This window comes from Prionailurus bengalensis, chromosome B1 (assembly GCF_016509475.1).
Source record: "Prionailurus bengalensis isolate Pbe53 chromosome B1, Fcat_Pben_1.1_paternal_pri, whole genome shotgun sequence".
NCBI classification, from domain to species: domain Eukaryota; kingdom Metazoa; phylum Chordata; class Mammalia; order Carnivora; family Felidae; genus Prionailurus; species Prionailurus bengalensis.
The window spans coordinates 204,110,062-204,125,766 of NC_057344.1; the positions used below are offsets into that span (position 1 = coordinate 204,110,062).

Consider the following 15,705-nt stretch of genomic DNA (forward strand, 5'->3'; position numbering starts at 1 on the left):
GGCCCGTCCTGGCGGATGGCCAGCACCGTGCTGTCCCGCCTGCCCACCCCTGGGGACACCTGTGAGGCAGGACAGACAGTGACCGGCTGCGGGCTCCTGGGGACTCGGTGCGGCCACCGCCACCCCCCACCCCACAAAGCGGGTGCCTGCCTTCCCTTCCCCGCCGCGCACGCAGGGCTGGCAGGGACGCCCCCAGAGACGGACGTGTGGCCCAGGAGACCCCATGGAACAGCAGCGGCGTTTTTCGTACCGAAACAAAGTCCGCTTTTCCAGCCGCAGGTCCCGAGACTCCAGGATGCTACTGTCTTGGTGCAGCACCAGAGGCTTTGCAACACGTGGAAAGAACGGAGACCCGAATCAGAGCGGGGGCGGGCGAACGCCCCCGGAACGCGCCCCTGCGTCCTGCCTGCAGCGGGACGGCCGTGCGTCCCACGCGGCCGCTCAGAGAAGGCGGCCCCGCAGACAAGCTAAGTCAGCGCCACGCGTCCCTGCGACCGGAGGGCCCAGGCAGCTCTGGCCAGCAAGACAGACAGAGACAGACCCGCCGGCACCCCCACTCCCGGGCAGACCCCGTGGCGAGGGCCCTGTACCTTGTCCCCGCCCACCAGGAAGAGGTCCACCGCCGCCCCGTTGAGGCTGTGTCGCTCACAGAGCCCAGCCAGGACCTCCTTGATGGACAGCCCCGCCTGGACCGCCACCACGCAGGACGTCCCGTCGGGGAGCTGGACGCTGCAGTGCCTGGCCGCCTTGTCCCGCTCTGGCACCGAGGTCCTGCAGGCCTCCGACTGGGGAGCCGGGAGATGAACGTCACGATGGGTGCCCAGGCACCCCGAGAAGCACCCCCCCCCCGCCCGGCCAGCACCAAGGAGCCGACCAAGTGGGTGGGGCTGCTAACTACCGCGTGAGAAGGCAGCTGTCTCTAGTCCTTCCCGGCCCGTGACCCACTCACAAGGGCCAGGCTTAACGAGCCGCTGGGCTCTGAACGGGACGGGCCGTTCGCGTGTTGTTTTCAGGGGGCTTGTGTTGGCCCCAGAGCTGGAAGCAGACGGGGCCGCCCTGTGGAGCCCGCTCCTGCCTTGCAGACGGTCGCACTGGGGACCCACCAGGCGGGCCAGATGCACGCGGGGGGCCTGAGGCCCCGCCCGGTCTGGGAGGCCCCTCGGCTGCCCCCCCTTATCCTTCTGGCCCTTCCCACCTGAGCCCCCACGACCGGAGGCCTCTCCCAGAGGACTGGACTGTGGACTGTGGAGGGCACGGGGAGGGGGCCCGAGGCCGGGGCCGGGGCAGGGAGCAGGGCAGCGCGGGCAAAGGCTCGCAGGCAGGAATACGCACCCTAGGGGTGACGACTCCTCCCGTGGACACCGGCCATCGGGTCAGAGAAACCAGTGAGGGGTGTTGTGTCCTGACAGTCCCACACACTATGCGAGGCTCAGCATGGGAAGTGCAGGGGGCGGGGCTGTGAGGGGCACAGTAGGAGCCTCGGCTCCGCCCTCCTTTAGCGGCTGGCAGACCACCCCTCGCCCCGGGCCAGTGTGAGGGACAGGACCGGGCCTCCTCGGGGGCCCTTTCGCCCAGAGGACGCTCGACACCCTCCCCGGGTGAGGACGTGGCCCCAGCCGGCCTGCCCGGCCCTCGGCAGCGAGACACCCACCGGCGCGGAAGGGGGAGGTCGGGCGGGGAGAGGCGGGCTCCGGGGCACCGCGGGCAGAGGCTTTCGGAAACGGCAGTCTGTGATTTCATCGTCTGCATTATTCACGGACTAAGTCGGGGGCTCGGGAAATGGCTACTCAGCACTCGGTCCCGGTACCAGGACCCACACCCGGATGTGGGGGCTCCCGAGCGGGCAGGACGTGGACGAGGGGCCAGCCCGTGGCCCTGTTCCCGCGGCAGACCTCAGGTCTATCCGTGACGTCTCCCCTGGTCTCTGCGGGTCAGTGGCGTGTCCCGGCCGCAAAGGGCTCCTGCGTGTCCTACCGTGCCGCCTGCCTCGGCCGCCACTCTACTGTGGCTGTCTCCTCCTGGAAATCCCTGTGGCCCTGACATCGCTTCAGAAAACGGAGTCCGTAGGTGGTAGGCTGATTATAAAATGGCCCCAGCTACTCCCTTCCCCCGGATGCAGGCGCAGTAAGGAAGGCTCTCTGTTTCTTAAGCTGGAGTTCGGGCGGTTTGCTGGCCCGCGGGGGCTCACCGGCTCAACCCTCCCAGCTCTAACCGTGGCACAGTGTCCCTGGAGAGGAGGGGATACTCTGCGAGGACGAGCCAGGAGGTTTTCCACGCCCGCTGTGAGACAAGAGCTGGCGGCCAGCAGGTGCCCCCAGCCGACTGAGAGCAGGGTCACGACCAGCAGCCAGCCTGCCACACGGGCCGGGGTGAGGCCGGGGCGGGGGTCCCCTCGGGGTAGCCCCCGCGAGCAGAAGCACAGGTGCGAGGAGGCAGGAGGTGACGGGACGGTCACACGCGAGACCAACGGAAAGCTCTGTTGGCTCTCAGTGGGGCTCACACAACGGGAGCTGGATGAGAACAGACGTCAGCAATAAAGCCAGAAATAATCTAGTGCACAAGCCGCAGCCCTCCCCCGTGTCCCCACGCGCCCAGGAGCCCCGGCCCCACATCAGCGGCACCCACGTTTGTTCGGCTTCATGAGTGGGGGCTTTGCGTGGCCAAACACGGAGGCGGATTTCACGAATCCGCTGTGGCCTTTGGGAGGGGGGAGGCGGTGACTTACCAGGTCCAGGCTCCCCGCGGAGGACACGGAGCCCTGTGACTCGCGGCGACCCAGGCCTCCGTTGGCGTGCAGGGGTTCTTGATGGGGAAACACAGTGACTCAGCACCGGAGGCCAGCTCTCCCCCTCTGCACGTGACACAGGGCCCGCCTTCCTCGGTCACATCCCCAACCTCACCCTTTCAGGCCAAGCAGACCAGGGACACCGAGAGGCCTCTCAGAGGCACCCCCCTCGGCTAGACTCCGCTCTGCCCTCGGCCGCAGCCGGCCCCTAGACACACAAGGACACGCTCCTAGGCCGTGGAATTTTCACTTCGACACGTGGCTTCTGGGCCTAAATGGACAGTGGTAAGCACCCCGACCAGTGACCGCACCTCTACTCACGCTTGACTCCCATCTTCCCGCCAGGTGCTCAAGCGAGCCAACGACCGCCCCATCGCCCCCACCAACTGAACTCGCCGTGACCTCTGGCTAGTCTAGAGATCCCGAGAACTGACACACACCGGCCCCGCTCCCCAGTCACGCCGCTGTGCCACAGCCAGCAGCTGCAGGCCAGGGCGCCAGGGGACCGCGGTCCCTGGTCCCGCTGCCCTCCTGAACCACCGGCCCACCTGCCAAAGCAGCAGACCCCCAGACGACCGAGTGGGAATGCCTGGGGAGCGCCCCGGAGTCAGGGTTTAGAGGCTGCTCCAGACGGCTCTCTAAAGATCTGCCGGGCGCAGGGACCCCAGACTCCTGGGGGGGGCAGCCCCTGCTGTCTCTAGGTTCTCAGGGGTCCCCAGCCCCATCTAACTACAGCTCCTGCCCCTGCGACGGTCTCTCGCCGACTGAGTTCTGCGAGTCTGTCCGCCCACAGCATGACCCCGGGAACACTGGGGTGCCCGTGCCAAGCCCACAACCTTCCCAAGCTGCTGCAGTCTGTCAAATGGGCGCGAGAGGACTCGGTTCGCCGGCCGCTCTGAGAAGGACACAGAACGTGCACTACGCAGGCCGCCTGGCGCGGCACAGGCCCCGTCCCGGGAGCTGCCCCCACCTGTCCCTCTCCAGCGCTCCCTGCCTGTGCTCCCTCCATCGACGCCGTTCCAGGGCCTTCCCGCCCCATGCCTGCCCGGCCCGTGTAAACTGTCGACTGCTCTCTGCCTCGTCAGAAGCTGCTTTCAACCCTCTGCCCCGCCTCCCAGGAGGAGCCTGTGCCTCTGTCACTATCTGCTGAGCTACACGTAAGAAAGAAGCCAACGGAGAAAATATCCAGAATGGGCGACCTACAGCATCTACAATAATACAGAATTACAATTTTGAAAATGCGGGATACCCCGACTATGGTACTACATTTAAAAAAATTACAAAGGCTCACACACCCCTACACACACCTAGAAAGCCGCCCAGGCAGGAAACCAAGAGGCCGTCTGGGTGCAGAGAAGGCAGGACACTTGCGTTGTCTCGTCTCCCCCATTTCCTACCGGGAGGGCCGGAGAGGATGGCACGCCAGGCCCGCCCGCAGGGTGCCCTGGCCGAGTGGGGAGTGGGCTGGAACGCACCCTCACCCCCTTTTGCAAACGGCACCGAAGCCACACTGTTTCACTCCGGCTGGCCTGCCCCCAGAGGGCTACGCCCGCGGACACAGAGCCGCGTCCTGCGTGTGCCCCGGACGTGCCCTTGCACGCCGCCGGCGGACCCCGGCCAGGCCACCCCCATCGGCCACCACACACCGTTTGCGTGGTCGCCGTGCTCCTTCTTCTTCTGCGACCGCCCGGTGCTCCTGGTCCTGGACCAGGAAAAGAATGCTCCTTTCCGCTTCTTTTCACTGTCCTCGTCCCCCAGCTCTTCATTCAGGGATCTTCCCGATCTCGATTTTCCACTCAACTATCATCAAACAGAGACGTTAAAATAGCGTAACATTACTTAAACTTTTTTAAATGTGTATTTATTTTTGAGAGAGAGAGAGAGAGACACAGCATGAGCAGGGGAGGGGCAGAGAGAGGGAGATGCAGAATCCGAAGCAGCTCCAGGCTCTGAGCCCATGGGCTCAAACCCAGGGACCGTGAGATCACGACATGAGCCGAAGTCGGATGCTCAACCGACTGAACCACCCAGGCGCCCCAGCATAACATTATTTTAACGTTACGTCAAGCGTGGAGGGAAGCTGAAGGGGGCTGTAGGCGGATCCGTGGGATGGCCCAGACCCTTCGACAGCCGGAGGGCAGCACTACCGCGAATGGAACCCCTGCCCCCTGCCCCCTGCCCCCTGCCCCGGGCCCAGGATGCATCCCAGGAGGGCTGGGTCCTAGCGATCTAGCAATGCGTGCTACCCCCTTTCCCATCCTACCCCCCACCCCAGCCACACCCCCCACCCCCCGGCACTCCCATCCGCCCAGGAGACACGGCGGGCGCACGGGCACCTTCTTGGGCGTGGACACGCCGGAGTGCTCCGAGCTGACGCTGCCCTTGGAGGCCGGGCTGCTGGGCACCTGCTGTGCGTCGGGGAGCGAGCGGCCTTCCACCTCGGCCAGGATGCACTCTTGGTACAGCTGGGACTTGAGGAAGCGCGTGTAGCTGTCGAACTTCATCAGGTTGAAGATCTACGGAGGACACGCGGCACGCTGTAGCTTGACGAGCCACTGGAGCGCTCGGCCCCCGGGCCCACCTGCCGCGGCCGCCGCACAGGGGTGCTCAGGCCACGCCAGCCTCTTCCTCACTCTCCGACTCCGTGAAGCCCAACCACTCACGGGAAGTCGGCACCAGGAGCAGACTCCGGGCATCTCCCGGGCAGTCCTGGACAGGCCCCGCTTTGTTAGATAAGAGTGAAACCAGACGTAACTGGGAATCTGAAGGAAGCGAGAACTGCCTTGGAAACACTTTCCTCCGCTACTTTCCACGTTATTCATACGATTTAGCAACAGACGTGCTCCCTGAGGAGGCTGGTGGGTCATGCGCCCGGACAAACAACGTTCGTTACTGTGATAAATGACACTGCACCCTTTTAATCACAGTGACATCCCGGAGCTGAAAAAAACTCGGAACATGCACACACGTCGGCACCCGCGGACCTGAGACGTCACACAAAGGTGTGCGTCCGAGCGGCCACAGACAGGGCTTGTGGCCGGTTATTTCACGGCCCCACCGATGCCCACCCCCCCCCCGCAACCGAGACAAGCCTGGTGGGAGACACAGGGCTCCGCCCCTCACATCCACCTCCGTGGGCACCCCCCCCTCGGGCTGGCCGCCCGCTTGTGGGCACGCGGTCCCGCGGAGAGGACCCTGGCGAGGAGTCCCTGCGGGGAACCGAGGCACAGTTACCTGGAGCTGCTGCTCCTTGAACATGTCGGGGTGCGGAGCACTGAGAATGTCATCCGCCAGCTGGGCCTGGCTGTCGATGTTGACGGGGGTGGTGGCTTTGCTGCACAGGAACTTGCTGAAGATCTCGCGGGCCCTGTAGGAGAGCTGACAGGACACGGGTGTGGGCGGGAAGCGCGGGCCGCGGGCTCCCCCGACGTGCAAGCGTGCTGCTGGTCTCCACGTTCCAGACGCCCGACGCGGGCCCAGCGGTGCAGACACACTTCCCTAGGGCCCAGCAGATGCTGCCTGCTTGAGTAAACGGAGGTCAAGCCGGTGGGAAAACTTCCGGCAAACGGGCTCCTCCCTGACTTTCTCCAGCGGGCGCTGCTGGGGCCCTGGGGCACCGAGGGGCCGTCCCGCACGTGGTGCTTCACGCGTGTGGTCTCAGCAAGCGGGGACTCATCCGTGCCACACGGCGTGTGCCGGGCACATAAGAGGCCTCATCCGCGGCGGGAAGGAGGGCCCGCACGGTGGACCAGGGCCGGCGCCCGCGGGGGCTTCTCTGGTGGCAGGTGAGGCGCGGGCAGTGGAGCCGCACGCACGCACACGCTCAGGGCGTGCGCCTGCCCGGGGATCTGAGTCCCCTCCCAACACGCGGAGCGGCAGCACGTCCGCGGAAAGAGGTTTCACGGGCGCTTACGTCAACCACGTTCAGGCAACGTTAAACACCGCACGTATTGGGAAAGTTATGCTGAAAAAGAAGCGTCTCTCGGTAACCCCATGAGAACACAGTCACGTCGACCTCAGACCGCCCTGGGGTCTAGCCCACGGCGAGACCTTCCCACTCCCCAGGCGTGAGCAAACTTACCTCCTTCTTGTCGTGTGCAGGAACATGGTTAAAATATTCACAGGCCTGCCAGAATAAAATGTTCTCTTCACTGAATTCCTTCCTTAGGAAATCCTAAGAAAAACACCACCAATTAGCCTTCACGTGCGACCAGCCCGTCACCGGCATCCGCCCTCCTCCTGAGCTGTCGCCTCGCTCCCGCCCTTCGCTTTGGTTTGCCTTCCACAGACACCGGGGGCCGGAAGCGTCTCTCCCCAGCCTCCCCGAGGGCCGCGGACCACAGACTGAAAGCCGCCCGCACTTTAAGGACCGTGCTGGTGTTCGCCGCTGTTCCCCCAAAGGCAGGACACCCTTCCCAGCAGCCGCGCTCGCCACGTGCAGCTCCGCTAAGCATTGCCAGGAGGCTCCGTGCTCGCTGCTGCGGGGGGACCCTCCACGCAGAGCCAGGGCCGAGCCGGGCAGAGGCCCCCTCCAGCCCCGGTCTCCCGTGCGACGAGCAGGGGGCCAGGGGGAGGCCCCCGCGGGAGGCCGCTCGGCGACTCCACCGCTGCTGACCTTGGGGTGTGCGCCCCAGGTCCTTCTTGAGGAGCCCCCGGCGGAGGGAGCAAACGGCCCCCGGGCCCCGTGACCACCCCCTACTCACAGAGAAGTAGCGGACGCCAAGAGGGTCCTGCAGAAGGCGCTCGAACGACACGGCCCAGCTGGCGGCCCTCCTCTCGCGCAGGCGCCTGCAGCTCTGGACGCTGGGGAGGCTGGCATTGCTGCTGAGGCTGTGGTCGCTCGCACGGTCCTTCAGGTCAGCGCCGGCCAGCTCTGCGGGACCAGCACAGACCCCACCTGCACATGCGTCCTCCACGCCGCCCGGCAGCGCCCGGCCCGGCCTTCCGGGCGGCCGCCAGGGGCTCTCCCCGGGCGTCTGCTCTAAAACACACACTCAGCCGACAAAACGCACCGAGCGCCTACAGCGTGCCCAGCGTTGGCCTGGGCACAGGGCACAGGGCACAGGGCAAGACGAACCCGGCCCTCATGCGGCCACACGCACACACACGGAGCGGGCGCGCCAAGCCCACGCCGCAGACACAACAGGGCTCCCGGGTGACCCCGTCCGTGAGTTCGGGAGGTGCAGGGTCACCGTGGGCGAGCAGAGCGAAAGGGGTTCTGTGCCGGGGTGGGGGGGTGCGTGCCGTGGGCAAGCACACGCGTGTGTCCCGTCCCGCACACGGTCTCCCTGTAGAATGTGTGGCCTACCCTCCAAACGTACCACGACTCCATGACCACGCGTGTTGTCGGGACAGCCGGTGAGAAGCCGGCCCGGCGCAGAAAACACCACGGTTCCCAAGTGTCTACAAAATAGCCCCGAACAGCCTGGGTTCCCTCACGCTTTACGCGAGTCCCCGAATAGCCCACTCCCTTCACAAAGGGCAGGGGAGTGTTTGGGGAGCCCCACGTCACCGTCTCCACCTCGCGTCAGCAGCGGGCTGGGCCTCCCCCCCACCCGGCAGGCCTGGTCGGCGAAACCCGAGGGGGCGGGTGCCGGCTGGCTGGGAGCAGAGCCAGACGCACACTGTGCCGCGGACGTGCTCCCTTCTGTGCGGACGGCTTGCCGCACGGTCCCACACCGGGCTGCTCCCCCCATCCCCGGTCCCAACATCAAGGAGACCGAAGGCCGGGCCGCAGCCTGTGGACCCCAGATGACGCAGGAAAGGAGGGCACGAAGTCTAGAGGAGCACCCTGACTGATGCAACAGGGTTCGTGCGCTGCGCCCCGTGCCCCTCCCCGTGCTGCTGCGCGCAGTCGGCCCCCGGGCTGGCGGCGGGAGGAGCCCAGGGGACCGGCCGGGCGGCTCCGGCTCTAAGCCCACCAGTGCAAACATACCTCCTTGCTGCCGAGGGGCCGGACACGGGGAAAGTGAGAGCCGGCGGGGCAGCAGGAAGCCGCCCTGAGTTCTGATGCCCACCGGCGGCCGCACGAGGAGCAGTGGGCACAGGCCACGCCCGCGGGCGCCACAACACAACCGCAGCCCAGAGGGCCTCGAGGAGGCCCAGAGGGCGGAGGGCCAAGAAGGCAACCCCCCGGGGTCGGTCAAATCGGACCCGCTTGGTGGCTCAGGGCCACTGGGGCAGGACATTCAAAGTTGAAGAAGCACTCGGATTGGAAAAGAAAAGAAAAACATAAAGTCAAAGAGTAGTAACTTAAACTGCTATAGAAAACACGTCAATGAGACGAGATGGGACAAGGTGGGAAGAAAGACAGCTGGGCTACTTCTCCGTGGCTCCGTAGAGCCGCACATGGGACGTGTGAGCCTCGTGGTGCAGTGCACGCACCGCTCTCCCGGACCCGAGGCAGACCCAGAGCTTGCGTGCGAGACGTGAAGCTCACCCCAGGGCCCGTGTGCACACCTGCGACACTCTTAGCACGGCACGGCCAGCCGCGAGGGGTCCCGGCACGGCCCCCAGAGCACTCGGCAGCTCCACCGTCACCCTGGTAACCAGTCCCCGCACACAGAACCGCCCCCTCCCCGCCCCCCCCCTGCAGAAAACTGGCCGTTTTACACTCACGCGATACAGGCCACACAGACTCGCTGGCTCTGTTTGATTTGGGTCAAGTAACCACAGCGATGAGGGCAAGACCCACACGTGGTAACTCTCCCTAGATCAACATATCACCCCAATACATGTCCCAGTAGATGTTTATTAGAACAGGACAAGCTGAGGGGCGCCTGGGGGGCTCAGTCGGTTGAGCATCTGACTCTTTTTTTTTTTTTTTTTTTTTAATTTTTTTTTTTCAACATTTATTTATTTTTGGGACAGAGAGAGACAGAGCATGAACAGGGGAGGGGCAGAGAGAGAGGGAGACACAGAATCGGAAACAGGCTCCAGGCTCTGAGCCATCAGCCCAGAGCCCGACGCGGGGCTCGAACTCACGGACCGCGAGATCGTGACCTGGCTGAAGTCGGACGCTTAACCGACTGCGCCACCCAGGCGCCCCGAGCATCTGACTCTTGACCTTGGCTCAGGTCATGGTCTCACTGTTGTGAGATCGAGCCCCGCCTTGGGCTCTGTGCTGACCACGGATCCTGCCTGGGGTTCTCTCTCTCCCCCTGTCCCCCCTGGCCCCTGCTCACACTCTGTCAATAAAAAAAAAAAAAAAAAAAAAAAAAAAAAAAAAAAAAACAAGAAAAAACCGAGCCAGATGAACTGAGTGTAAAAGTTCACATGGAAAACTACACGTGAAACGCTGGACAAACAAACCAAAGCAGGGCCGGGTGGCGGGCCGGCCCCTCCACCACCCCCGCCCTGCTGGCGCCACACGGCTCGTCCTGGGACGACTGGAAAGCCACCTGAAAAATAATCAAGTCGGATCCCTTCCGGCACACTGAAATAAATCTCACCTGGACCAAAGACTGACGTGTCAGAAAATCAAACTGGAGACACTGTGGACAAGAAGACACAGCCCGGACTGGCGAGGGACAAGACGGATCCACAGACCACGCAAACACCGCGGTCTGTGACGACGGTGACGGGCGGTGGAGGGAGGTGAGGGGTCACAAGGGACAGGCTTCCAGTTACACAACAGTGCTGGGATGTCGTGCGCAGCGCAACGACCACAGCCAACAGCATCACGTTGCGCCTCTGAAAGCGGTGAAGAGAGCAGATCTCCAAAGTTCCGTCCCAAGAGAAGATTCTGGAACCGCAGGCGGTGACGACACCGTGGTGACCGTGCCACGACCCACGCAGACGTGAAGTCACCACGTCGGCCGCCTTCAACTAACAGAATGCCGTGTGGCCTGTACCTCGGTCAGAAATGAACATGAAACACACACCATAAACTAAGTCAAAAGACAAAGTGTGGGGAAATACCCATGACCCATCACACGAGGGACTAATCTCCTTGATATTCGAGGCCACCTGCACATCCACACGAGAAAGGCCAACAGAGCAAAGAAAAGTGGAAGGACCGTGTGGACAGCCACTGAGCAGGGGCTTCAGATGCTCACCACCACGTGCGGACGCGTTTAGTTTCACCCACAAGGAGCTAAAGATGAGGTTAAACTACAAGCATCTTGCATCTAACTGGTTGGGTCTGAGGCGCTTTTCCGCTATACTTTACGTTCATAAATGAGGTGATTCTCACAAAATGAAGTAGTTTTTAAAACAGTCTAGGGGCGCCTGGGTGGCTCAGTCAGTTGAGAGTCTGACTTAGCTCAGGTCATGATCTCGTGGTTCGTGGGTTCGAGCCCCGAGTCGGGCTCTGTGCTGACGGCTCGGAGCCTGGAGCCTGCTTCCGATTCTGTGTCTCCCTCTCTCTCTGCCCTTCCCTCGCTCATGCTCTCTCTGTTTCTCAAAAATAAACATTAAAAGCTAAAAAAAAAAAACAAAACCATAAGACACTCTGTTAACGGGGCACCTATGTGGCCCAGGCGATGAAGTGTCCGACTCTTGATTTCAGCTCAGGTCATGATCCCAGGGTCGTGGGATGGAGCCCCATGTCGGGCTCTGTGCTGAGTGTAGAGCCTGCTTAAGATTCTCTCTCTCTCCCTCTGCCCCTCTCCCGCACTCATGCTCTCTCTCTCTCTAAACAATAAATTTTAAAAACCCAGTCTGTTAAGTACAAGCACCAAAACACTCTTCCTCCAGCTTTTTTCCTTGAGGCAATAAGGGCTGAACGGGGAACGGAAGGGTGGACAGAGGTAACTGGCCTCGGGGGAGCTGGAAAAGCCTTCCGTGAGGGACCAGATGTGCAAAGGCCCTGGGGCAGAAGAGGCACGGCTCACAGCCCCACAGCTGGTATGTCTGGGCTTAGGGGAAATGTGCGAGGGCCAGGAAAGGTGCTAAGGCCACAGAGTGTGAACCACACATCCTAGGGGGCAGTGAAACATAAGGGAAGGTCAAGAGGGCACTTTTTTCCTTCACAGGTCCATTGGCCCTGAGCTCGGTCCCTGGGAGGATGCAGGTAAACGGGGTCGTGAGGACAGGGCGGCAAAGAGGTAGACGAGCTGCAAACTGACAGAGCACCCGAACCCCATCCATCGAGGGTGCTGGCGCTTTTGCTCCTCAAATAAAAAAGGTGCCTGGGTTCCAGGCACGCAAGCAGCAGCGATTTGGAACACCCGCCTTCCTGGCTCCCCAGACACGCGGACCGCAGGGAGGAGAGACGCCTGTCGCCGCGCCCTGGGCTGGGCTGCGGGCTGCGGGCGAGAGTGAACGAGTGAAGGACACTGCCGAACGAACGGGGTGACGGATGACCCGTATTTTGAGTAAGCTCATTTTTAGGAGACCGGCCAGTCCTCATTTTTTTAAGACTCACAGATCAACGACTGACACTGCAAAAGTCTAGCGGAGAAAGAAACGTGGAAATTAAAGGAAGGGAAATCCTGACGCCTGGCCAGCCCGCGTGTCACGCGCCACGAGGGGCTGGGCCGCTGCCCCGGCACACCTTGGGGTCGCCGGCAAGGACCGTCCCTCGAGAGGGAGGCCGGGAAGACTCCCGTGCAGGAAGTGAGGGGAAGAGTCATGGTGGCGGAAAACCCACTTCTGCAGGCCCGCAGGCCCCGGGCCCCGGCTCTCACGGGGCCCCGAAGAGCTGGGGACAGCCATCCTGCCGCCAGGCTCCCTGCACCGCGGGACCGAAAGCTGAGGCCCCTTCGAAACACCGCAAATGCCCGCTGGGCCTCAGCCCCAGCACCGGTGGAGCTCAGGGAGGGGACGCGGGACACCACGACCCTGAAGGACGCCCCCGGTCACCCGCGGGGCAGGCCACACGCCGATGGAGGCCTGGACGTGGCCATTTCTCTCCCGACGGCCCGGTCTCGAGGAACACGCTTGCTCGGCAAAGTGGGGACAACCGCGGGCCACACAGAGCGCGTCAAGGCCGAGTTCTCTACCCGAAAGATCTCCCAGAAGCTTGTGAGGAAGGCCGGCTCCTGCAGGAGGGCGCCGAGGCCCGGGGCCGGCGGGGGGGGGGGGGGGGGGGCGGTGCCGGCACCCCGGAGCATGGCCGCGCTAGGTGCTGCTCACGCGGGCTGCAGGTGCCCGCACCATCCACGCGTCCCCACCACGCAGGGCCAGGCACCCGGCCCTCTGCTCCACCCTCGGATCGCCCCGGGACCGTTCTCGACACACGGAAAACAGGGCACAGTTCTGCAAGAACCCAGCTTGAGAGCTGGCGCGAAAGCCCTGCCACGCCAGGGTCCCTGCCAGCCCCGGGCCCGACGGGAGGCGGGCAGAGCCAGCGCCGAACTCCCTGCCGGAGACTCTCTCCATGCTAACCGAAGGAGAAGGCGGGTCCACGGAGCCCCCCCTCCCCCACCCGGGCTGGAGGGTCACGCTGGACAGCGTTTCCCGCGTCTTGTTTTGTTTTTGTTTTTGTTTTTGCTTTTGCTGTTTTCCTCTGTCAGTGGACCAGGTGGAGCCAAAGAAACGCTTTCCTGGAGAGAAAGGTCTTTTGAGTCCGTTTCAGGCCGGCCAAAAGCTAGAAGAGCCACCACCTGCAAGCTGGCCGGGCAGTCGTGTCACAAATGGGGTCAACAGTGCCCTCGTACTAAAATCTCGTGGCCAATTCTGCCACACCGGGTTCTGGGTGCCACCTCACCGCACGCCCGTCCAGACCGCGATCTCACACGCCTCCACGTATGTCCCTCGCGAGTCCGGGTCCGTGCGCGGGGTCACTGCCCCCGGCGACCCAGCCCCCTCCGCAGACATACCTGAAGGCTGTCAGCCAGCCCCCGACAAGAAGCCAAGGCGCGCAGACCAGAGGGACTTTACCTGGGTGGAGCCGATAAGAGCCACTGTGATGCCACTTAACCAAATACTTCCAACCATTCACCGCAAACCACCCCTCCGAGTCCATACCAGGGTCAGGCGGCACGGCCCCCGGGGCCCCGGGCAAAGGCTCGGGCCACACACAGAGACATTGTTCCCAGCTCACGCTCCCCCAGGAGGCCGGTCAGCACACTCCCCAGCGACCCCAGGCCGCAGGCCGCAGGCCCACAGGGGCGCCTGTCCCCCTCCAGGCTCACGCAGAGGAAACCAATAGTGTCCTCGCACAAAGCAGCCCGAAGACGCATGCATAATTCACAGCGAGATGTTCGGCCTGCTGCTGCTCGCGGAACGTGAATTATTTAGTCTGCCCGAGCCCGGCTGCAGAAGCTGTGTGCTGGGAGGGCCGCGGGCCCACGGCAGGGCCCTCCGACAGGCGACAGGCTGCTCTCCTTCCGGGTTGGTGCTCTGTTAAACCGGCGGCGGTAGAGGGAACAAATACCTGTAGATTCTCATACTAATCATGAGGCTTTCGAGCTCGTATTTCCCGATGTGTCTTGAAAGTTTTGGAAATCCCGTAAACAGACCGACCTTTTAAAAATGAGAAAGCGTTCAGCAAAAATTGCCTGGTACCGGTTGGGGAACGAAGGGCCGCACTTCTGGGTCAGAGCAGAGCGGGACTGCGTCGCTGGAGTTTCATCTGCACGACCCACAGGGGGCGGGACGTGGCTCCGGGCTGCGGTCCGCGGACCCTCCTGCGGATGCACCGGTGCACACACGGTCCCACCACACGGATGTCCAATCCCTCCCGACATCTCCAGGAGGGCACCGAGATGAAGCCTGCCCACGGCTCCTGCCTCCCTCTCAACGTCCTTTGTGCCCTCACGTTTCCGGAGCCCCTGGGGACGGGGACCGCCACAGCAGCCGGACTCTGCTCCTCTCCGGCCCCCGTGTCTCCGGGCCCCAGGCCCCCGTGTGCCCCAGGCCAGCACAAGACGCCAGTGTCACTGAAGCCACAGCGGGATGGGCCAGGCTCTGAAACTGCCCCTTTCTTAGGGCTCTACGTGCCGTCCTTGAGGGGGGGTGAAATGTTTCATTTTCCTATAACTTCAAACTTGCACAAAGGTTACAAGAGCACACCCTTTACCCAGATTCGCTGGACATCTGTCTACACTCTGCCCGTTTGCTAGATCATCCTGCCTCACGCGCGCACACACACACGCACACGCGCCCTCCAAGCTGTTGGAGATCCAGGTGGAGACAGCCCTTTACCCCTAAATACTTCAGTGTGAATTTCCAAAGAACAAGGACATTCTCTGTCACAACCACAGGGCAACTATCAAAATCGGGAAGTGTGACACGGCCTCTATTCCAATGTCATCAACAGAGTCCCGTCCAGCTGTCTCCCCAGCTCAGATCGAGTGCAGAACCACACAGCTGTCAGGTCTCTTTAAAAACTCCCAGCCGCCGTGTTTCCAGAGCTCCACCGAGGCCAGTTATCTTGTAGGCTGTCCCTCAGTTTGGGCCGTCTGAGGTTTCCCCATCACTTGGCAGGAATCCTCAGGAAGTGACACATGTCCTTCTCGGGACTTCTCATCGGGAAGCACGTAATGTCAGTGCATTGCAACGCGGGTCATGTTTGCTTTGGGCACCAGGTTCCCCACCGCAGGGCTGCGGTCTCCCTTGGGACGAGATGCACACACCTTGTTCCCAGTCCAGCCTGTGGCCACCACCCCTCCCCCACCCCCAGCTGCCAACTCCACAGCAACAAAGAGCTGTCCTCCCCACGTTTACAAATTCATTTATCTCTACGAGTAGGCGTTCTGCAGAGTTTTATCTCATTCAATGGCTTATAATCCACAAATATCTGGGTATTTTTCTTTCCCTTCTCTCTGTCTCTCTTAATTCTCTGCCTCTCTTTAAGCCGGTATCTGTATCTTTCTGGTAAGTCCTCATCAGGAACTCAGTGTTTTGTTTTGTTTTGTTTTGTTTAATTTTTTTAATGTTTATCCATTTTTGAGAGAGAGAGAGACAGAGAGACAGAGAGAGAGAGAGAGACAGAGCATGAGCAGGGGAGGGGCAGAGAGAGAGGGAGACACAGA

The 15,705-nt window shown here is 62.5% G+C and overlaps 1 protein-coding gene across 4 annotated transcripts in view; it reads right to left on the reverse strand.

Annotated features, from left to right (window-relative positions):
- The window catches only part of RGS12 (regulator of G protein signaling 12), a 118,807-nt gene that overhangs the window by 14,924 nt on the left and 88,178 nt on the right, over positions 1-15,705 (reverse strand). For 3 of the 4 annotated variants that reach the window (XM_043573102.1, XM_043573104.1, XM_043573103.1), the window contains 8 exons: positions 7,489-7,658; positions 6,867-6,959; positions 6,020-6,163; positions 5,122-5,301; positions 4,432-4,585; positions 2,726-2,802; positions 591-785; positions 251-324 (listed from right to left, as the gene is read on the reverse strand). In XM_043573102.1, the coding sequence (XP_043429037.1) occupies positions 251-324; positions 591-785; positions 2,726-2,802; positions 4,432-4,585; positions 5,122-5,301; positions 6,020-6,163; positions 6,867-6,959; positions 7,489-7,658 (1,087 nt within the window). Of the gene's footprint in view, positions 1-250; positions 325-590; positions 786-2,725; positions 2,803-4,431; positions 4,586-5,121; positions 5,302-6,019; positions 6,164-6,866; positions 6,960-7,488; positions 7,659-10,236; positions 11,039-15,705 lie in introns of those variants that run through there. The other variant, XM_043573105.1, reaches the window with a different exon arrangement.